At 48.0% G+C, this 8152-nt stretch overlaps 1 protein-coding gene and 1 long non-coding RNA gene across 2 annotated transcripts in view; one reads left to right on the forward strand and one right to left on the reverse strand.

Moving 5' to 3' along the window:
* LOC138768236 (uncharacterized) overlaps positions 1 to 1501 on the reverse strand; it is a 77609-nt gene extending 76108 nt beyond the window's left edge. The window contains exon 1 of the long non-coding RNA XR_011358967.1: positions 1371 to 1501. This is a non-coding gene — a long non-coding RNA (uncharacterized lncRNA). The remainder of the gene's footprint in view (positions 1 to 1370) is intronic.
* Positions 1502 to 1698: 197 nt separating this feature from the next.
* The window catches only part of PPAN (peter pan homolog), a 13527-nt gene continuing 7073 nt past the window's right edge, over positions 1699 to 8152 (forward strand). Inside the window, exons 1-6 of the mRNA XM_069946346.1 lie at positions 1699 to 1817; positions 4500 to 4670; positions 4998 to 5099; positions 6557 to 6607; positions 7086 to 7256; positions 7536 to 7612. Coding sequence (XP_069802447.1) covers positions 1803 to 1817; positions 4500 to 4670; positions 4998 to 5099; positions 6557 to 6607; positions 7086 to 7256; positions 7536 to 7612 — 587 coding nt within the window. The 5' untranslated portion in view covers positions 1699 to 1802. The remainder of the gene's footprint in view (positions 1818 to 4499; positions 4671 to 4997; positions 5100 to 6556; positions 6608 to 7085; positions 7257 to 7535; positions 7613 to 8152) is intronic.

Raw genomic sequence — 8152 nt, forward strand, 5'->3', positions numbered from 1 at the left:
GGCGGTTGCCCAGATTGCCCTCATTATAATCCGCCTCTGCCTGGGAGGACCTGTCTCCATAGAGTCAGGTCAACATCAAAGTTTATCCTTAACACTGGCAAGGATAATTACCTTTCCAAACTAATATAAGTGGAGTACATTTCACAACAGGTGTCCTGGAGAAAATCCTAGGAGTGGGGAGGATTATTATTTGATTTTTGTATTGTTGCCTTTTTGTACTTATTTATTTCGCTGTTGATTTTGTGTAAATTAAAAAAAAACAAAAAAACAAAAACAAAAGCAAACTGTCCTCACAGCAGGGTGGCACCCAAATAGGCTCAAGGGCTATAATGTGGCGTGGCTGAGGGGGTGCAGTGTCCTTTTCTCTGGGCAGCCTGGCTTACAACAGGAACTACATGCAGTAGTGCCAATGCTAAAAACCACAGCTTCTTGCATTATAAACAGTGTTAATTAGAGGGTGCCCACATGTTAATTCTTTGCACAGAAAGGGTGGGTTCATACTGAGGAATTCTCGCGGATAATATCCGTGGAATTCCACTGTCTGTCCGCGCGCACGGCCGCGCGCCTTTCTGCCGGCTCTATAGACACCATTCTATGGGCCGGCGTATTCCACTATCCGCTGAAAGAAGTGTCATGTCAATTCTTTAGGCGGACAGCAGAATACGCCGGCACATAGAATGCTGTCTATGGAGCCGATGGAAAGGCGCGCGGCCGTGTGCGTGGACAGCCGACGGAATTCCGCTGAGTTTACACGCAAGAATTCCATAGTGTGAACCCACCCAAAGCGTCAAGAGCGCAGGCGCACAAGCCCTCCCATAGAGACACTGTGGGACCACAAGGCAGGCGGACGGCGGAATCCGCCCCACCATAGAGACACTGTGGGACCACAAGGCAGGCGGACGGCGGAATCCGCCCCACCATAGAGACACTGTGGGACCACAAGGCAGGCGGACGGCGGAATCCGCCCCACCATAGAGACACTGTGGGACACCGAGGCAGGCGGACGGCGGAATCCGCCCAACCATAGAGACACTGTGGGACACCGAGGCAGGCGGACGGCGGAATCCGCCCCACCATAGAGACACTGTGGGACACCGAGGCAGGCGGACGGCGGAATCCGCCCGGGCATAGAATGGAGCCTATGGAGAGGGAAGCGGGGGACGAGTTTTCCGTGAGAATTACTCCGTGTGCATATACCGTGATACAGAACGCCTTACCTACCTTATTTTTGGGTTGTGATATCGTTTGCGTTTCAATTATTTCGTATGAGAAAATTTGCTTTGAAATCTAAGGTTTCACTGTATTGTCTATGCAGCCGGGGAAAAAACGGCCAATAATACAGGCAAAAATGTCACCTGTTTTTTTTCTACCTTTTACTGCAACACCCCTGTGAGGTGGCCAGACTGGGGCTCTATTGGGGTCTGGGCGCGCTGGAAGTTGTAGTTCTAACGCAGCAGGATAGGTTCAGGTTGGAGCTCACTGTTGCCATGGAGTTTCCGTGTTGCCCCTGACAACCAATCAGAACAATTCATTTTCTACACTGTACTTTAAAAATGAAAGCCCTGATCTGATTGGTTGGTAGAGATAACCTCCTCCTCTTGCTTTCTTTACACTGTAGCTATGATCCTACTCACATTAGGTGTATACAGCTCCATACACACTGTACAGAAACATCACAGGGAACCCGCTCCAGCCTCCCGGAACTAACTGAGCGGGGACCTTGTTTCCCTGCACCGGGCGGCGGAACCGGAAGTGGCTGAGCCGCTCTACCACGTGTGTGCAGGAGGAGAGGAGAGCGCAGCATGGGGAAGAAGAAGGTGAGAACCGGACCGGTACCGGGGAGCCAAGTGCTGCCACCAGGGGGTGGGCGAGGCAGGAAGGGTGCAACTCCAAATATCATCCTTCTGCCAGTGACAGCTGGGAGTTGTAGTGGAGGTGATAGCACCGGGCTAAGTGTGGAGTTGGCACAGTCATGTGATGGGCTGAATCCCTGGACTGGCAACAACCAGCATGTACCCAGCCTTAAAGGGATTGTCCATGCTCGGCCACCGCTCCACTCACAGTCTATAGGATTTCTGATTACAGCAGAGATAAACACTTCAAGGTTCACGTGTCCCATACTGAGGATGGAGTGGGGGCTTACTGCACGTGTGACTATGGGGGTCCTAAGGTTTGGGCCGCCACCAGTCAGCTACTATTCCTGGATGGGGAATAACTTTTGAAGTGTTTCTGTCGTTTGGAAAAACTTTTGACGTGTGAAAAGTTGCGATCGGTCTGGGTGTCAGTGTTCAGCCCCTTACGGACTGTGAGAAGAAACGGGGAAAGGACCATGCAACAGCTTTGTCCGCTTCCCACTCTGTGTCAGAGATATCAGTCAGGCTCCATAGACTGTCAGACGGATCATGTGACCCAGAGCCCCGGGAGAGGACTGCTCTTAACGCGGTCTTCTCCCGATTTGTACGGATCTGAACACTAAGGGGCCTATTCCATGGAGTGATAATCAGCCCGATTCGGCTGACTATCGCTCTGTGGATTAGAGAGAATGATCAGCCGATGATCGTGTCATTGGCTGATCGTTCATTTAGGTTCAAACCTAAAATCATCGGGCACCGTCCGCGCATCGCTGCATGGAATAGCGACCGACGATTTAAAAACATCATACATTACCTCACCAGGCTGCAGGTCTTCTCCTTCTCTCCTGGGGTCCCGCCCTGCTCCAGCTTCGGAGCGGCCTGTCTGAGCTGACAGACCGCTCAGCCAATCACTGGCCAGGACCACCGCGGCCAGTGATTGGCTGAGCGGTCTGTCAGTTTAGACAGGCCGCTCCGAAGCTGGAGCGGCGCGGGACCCCAGGAGAGAAGGAAAAGACCTGCAGCCTGGTGAGGTAATGTATAATGTTTTTAAATCGTCGGTCGCTATTCCATGCAGCGATGCGCGGACGGTGCCCGATGACACGATCATCGGCTGATCGTTCTCTCTATTCCACAGAACAATAATCAGCCGAATCGGGCTGATTATCACTCCGTGGAATAGGCCCCTTAGTGTTCAGATCCGTACAAATCGGGAGAAGACCGCATTAAGAGCAGTCCTCTCCCGGGGCTCTGGGTCACATGATCCGTCTGACAGTCTATGGAGGTAAAGTGTGAAGCAAGGACATCAGTAACGATGTCCCTGAAGCCCTCGCTAAACGATTGTCGGACCATAGAATAGGCCCAGTAAACGAGCGCCGATCTAGCAGATCGGCGCTCGTTTACATTGTTGATCGGGCCCTGGTCGGTCCGTGGAATAGGACCCTTAGGGTCCTATTACACAGAGCGATTTTTTTTTTTACGACTATCGATAAATGATTGCAAACAATATTATAATCGTCCCCCATATTACAAAGGACGATAGTCGTAAGTTATGATCGTTACTATGATCGTTATTGCGATCGTTACTATGATCGTTTATTCCTTCTGATCCCAGTGAAACAATGAACAATGTGCAATTACACTGAACGATTAGTGGAAAAATGCGGAGCTTGAGTGAATGAATGTAGGTTCAGATCTAGATACACAACATACGAACGATTTTTTGATAAACGTCCCGTGGAATAGGCCCCTTAGAGCCTGACCCATCACAACTTTTGATACGTCTCTATGACATGTCAAAAGTTTTTCCTGATAACAGTGACTTGGGATAAGCCCTTTAATTTATTGGTGTCCCACAGGCAATGATCAGGAGGGGTGGTACTCAGGAGAGAGCTGACAGCAGTATACCCCCCATAGCATGCATAAAAGGAGGGGAATAAGCCGCTGCCAGGATGATTTCCCGCATTAATCAACATGTCCAGTCCTGTTTCTCCTCATCATCTCATATCAAGAGACTCCTAAACAGGAGATCAGATGAAATCACCAATGACAAACAAACCTGTACTAACCCTCTTAGGGCCCTATTACACGGGACGATTATCGTGTGAAAAATCGTTATATCGTTTGATATGTGTAATTACATGCAACGACCGAAAAATCGTTCGTATGTCGTTGATCTAGATCTGAACCTAAAATTATCGCTAATCGTTCGCTGTAATTCCACAATCGTTCGCTCAAGTTCTGCATTTTGTCACTAATCGTTCAGTGTAATTGCACATTGTTCATTGTTTTCCTGGGATCAGAAGGAGTAAATGATCGTACTAACGATCACAATAACGACCATAGTAACAATCATATCTAACAATCATCCTTCTGTGTAATATGGTGAACGATTTCAGGTTAACGATAAACAATCTCGTTTGCAATTGTTGATCGTTAGTCGTTAATCGTTAAAAATCGCTCCGTGTAATAGGACCCTTAGTCCTTATGTGTCCGGCTCTGCCGTTTCAGCCTGCTTCTGACTTGGGAGGATAGGCTCTGGCTGTGGTTTTCAGCCCCTTTTTGTAGATGATGTCCCTGATATCTTATGTTGTTATGGATTGTTGCTGAGGTTCGGTACCTGTTTCTCACATCTCTCATCTCTTTTAGACCAAGAATCAGAAGAAACTAAAAGCGACGGCCATTCACAATGCCGAGGAGGACTACACCGGCGTCCCACACTCCTTTGTCTTCCATCGCGGGCAAGTCGGGAAAAACGTGCAGCAGCTGATCCAGGATGTGAGGAGAGCGATGGAGCCGTTCACTGCCTCCTCTCTTAAGGTAATGACCACCGGATCCTGGTAGATCTCAGGATCTTTATAGACAGTGAGCTGGGAAAGGAAACCTTGTCATTACTAGCTGGCTGCACCTTTACCTTCCTTCTATCTCCGCCCGGCTGGGATTGTCTATCCTGACGCACCAGCACTTCCTGGAATCTGCACAATATGGCGCCTGACAGCACTTTTGGTTATATCTGGTTGTTTAGTATTACTCTGGATCTGCCATAAGTCGTACTGATAGTTTATAGATCCTGTGCAGGGATCTATATACAGTGTATTCCTGCGAGAGGATGACATGATTTTCTCACAATCTGATTTTGCTTTGTAGGTTCGTAAGAATAACACTCTTAAAGATTTTGTGGCAGTGGCCGGTCCCCTCGGAGTTACCCACTTCCTGGTCTTCAGCAAAACTGAGACCAACATCAACTTTGTAAGTAAATAGCGTGAGACACAATAAACAAAAACACTTGTGTGGTATATCAGCTAGTCTAACTGAGGGTCTCATCGTGATCATTGAGGGTGCAGTAACAGTAATAGTTGACCTCTTCACTGCAAGCAGTAAGGACTATGTACCCCCTTCCCCCTTTTCAACATCTGTAGCAGTCAAACCTTAAAGAAGAACTCCAGTGTTTGATTTTTTTTTTTTTCCAAAGGGGGTAGCAGGAGGTAGCTGAACATAAAAACATGCACCTACCTCCCCGCCTTTGGGCTGGCATTTGCTGTACGCAGGCCACTTCCTGATATGAGCGGGGATGCGGGGCTGACATGTCACGACCTGGGTCCCCGCTCAGACCAGGAAACGACCAGGGGACAGCGGACCCAGTGCTGGGGCCGGGAAGGTAGGTGCATGTTGTTGTGTTCAGCCACCTCCTCCCTGCCTCTTTTTTAAAGTACATATACCGTAGGAATTGGTGAATGTGCCATAAAATAAACCTTGGCGAAAACCTTAAAAGGGTTGTCTGGTCCTTTAAAACTGATTGTTTATTGTTGGGAAATACCAGTTTTAGATGGGCGGGGGCCTGACTTCCATCCTGGGCCCCCCGGTATGAGTGTGCTGCAGGGCTCCTGTAAGTGCCGCAGCCTCTTCACTATATACCAGCACTGCTGCTTGCCTGCACCATGCTATTATTAGCATTGCAATGTACTTCAACATTGCCCCAATGTAACCAGCTGACTGGCACTCCCATTATAATGTGATCACTTTACAGGCATGCTGTACATGCTTTACTGGAAGTTATAGATTCACAGCTGCTAGAGCATCATGAATTTAAGACCTTTAAGTAGTTTATCTGGCCACCAAAAAATTGTATTTGGCTATGGGTGGCATATAAAAAAACAAAAAACTCACCAGGGAGTACCACAGCTCCCAGTGTGACATCATCTGGTTCCCTGCTTATTTTGACATACTCCTCTACCTGGGTGCCCTGCAACTCGCAGTGTGATGTCATCTAGTCCCCTGCTTATCTCACTATTTGCCACTTCCCAGGTAGAGTAATTTCGGCAGTGACGGCCTGCTCAGCCAGTGGACACCGCTGCAGACAGTAACCGCTTGAGAAGGCTGTCATTGCTGTGAGCACTCCACAGAAATTATCATAAAGAACAGGGGTCACGCTTGATGTTGTAGGGCACCCAGGCATGGTGAGTATGTCAGAGTAGCACAAAGAGCGGGGGACTAGATGATGGCACATTGGGAGAAATGGGGCATCTAGGCATGTCTTTTTTTTTTTTTTTCTTCCCCCTAAAACTTTTATGATGCCTGGAAAACCCCTGTAAGAACAGAGGCCACACAATAATTTTCTTGCAGTATGTTGTCACCATTTACCCCAAAAAATCTGAAATTTAAACTTTGTTTTCTGTTTTTTTCTTTTTTTTTTTTGCTGTCATCAGAAATTTGTCCGTTTGCCGAGAGGCCCCACGCTGCACTTCAGAGTGACGCAGGTCGGTATCATCTCTGTATCTGATTTGAGCCATTGTAGGAAAGTTTCAGGTTTCATCTAATGATTTCTATAGTGACATAACATGAATTAGTTTTCCTGTGAATGACACCGATCACCTATCTACAGGACATGGGATGAGTGTGTGATATTTCTTCAGGCCAGTGGAGCTGCTTGAGTGTTTGTCCACCGCTCCATTCACCTACAGGGGCACCAGTCCTCTGCTCCTTAAAACCCTTTTAATAGAGAACATCTGTTAGATGGTGGTCACATTCACAATACTGAGCACTTCTGCCTCTTTGAGCACCAGTTTAACCCTTGCTCTGTGCATAGTAACGGAGTATTCCAATTTCAGCCAGTGCTGGATTGTAGCACTATATGTCAGTATAATATAAACAGGAGCTACGTACTGAAGCAGACTACAGCCTCTATGAGGCCATGGTGGGATATCATGGTTGTAATGTGGCCCCCTCTGTTTGCAGTATTCCCTGGTGAAGGACGTGGTCTCCTCCCTGAAGAAGCATCGGATGCATGAACAGCAGTTCACCTTTCCTCCGCTCCTGGTTCTCAACAACTTTGGCACACAGGGAATGCATGTCAAAGTCATGGCTACGATGTTCCAGAACATGTTTCCCTCTATCAATGTGCACAAGGTAAGAGAGATCCAGTCTTCAGTCTTTTCTGTCCCCTATGCTTTACACTACAGCATTAATTCCTAGCATTGACCTCACAGGGATTACCCCCTTACCCCATATATGTGCCCTGATAGTTGTCTTCCTCCATGGATGTCAGTGATGACGTTGTATAGTCCACTGAGGGCTTCCTGTGATCCATTACAGTAAACGCTCTGAGACATCCATGTACTGGAGATCAGCTATAACTCTCATTATCCCTCATATTATTTCCGGCTGACATTGTGTTTTTCAACGCAGGTAAACCTGAACACCATTCGCAGATGTATCCTCATCAACTACAACGCGGACTCTGAGCTGCTGGAGTTCAGACATTAGTGAGTATTGCAGGGTTACGCTTCTATCTGAATTTTGTATAAGGCCCCTTTCACACAGAGAATACTTACCATGAAATCCAGATAGATTTCCTGACCCATAGGGTTGTATCGGGTATGGACATCCTTCAGGAAATAGGCCTGGGAAGTATAGGACGCGTCCTATAATTGTTCAGAATTCCGACACGGATGTCCCATAGAACCCTATGGGGGCATCAATAATTCCAGATAGCTCCAGATGCGCATCCGGAATCTTTCCAGATTTCCAGATTCACTGCTAGGCAGCCCCGGCCAGCAAAGCAACCGAGCAGGTCCAACTGGGTCCTGACACTGGCCCTATAACGGAACATGCTCCTAATCAGGTAAATCAGGTAATTGCAGCGCTGTGATTGACAGGGTTGGTAGCCATTGCCAACCGGCCTTGTCAATCAATCTTCTGGCCGTAGGCAGCATTATACCTCCATCCACAAGAGGCTGCTGTCTCCCCACTTAGCATTGCGGCGCAAGAGTGATGTCACTCATGCGCTCGCAAAGACAGAGAGA

Source organism: Dendropsophus ebraccatus, chromosome 1, assembly GCF_027789765.1.
Source record: "Dendropsophus ebraccatus isolate aDenEbr1 chromosome 1, aDenEbr1.pat, whole genome shotgun sequence".
In the NCBI taxonomy this organism is placed as follows: Eukaryota; Metazoa; Chordata; class Amphibia; order Anura; family Hylidae; genus Dendropsophus; species Dendropsophus ebraccatus.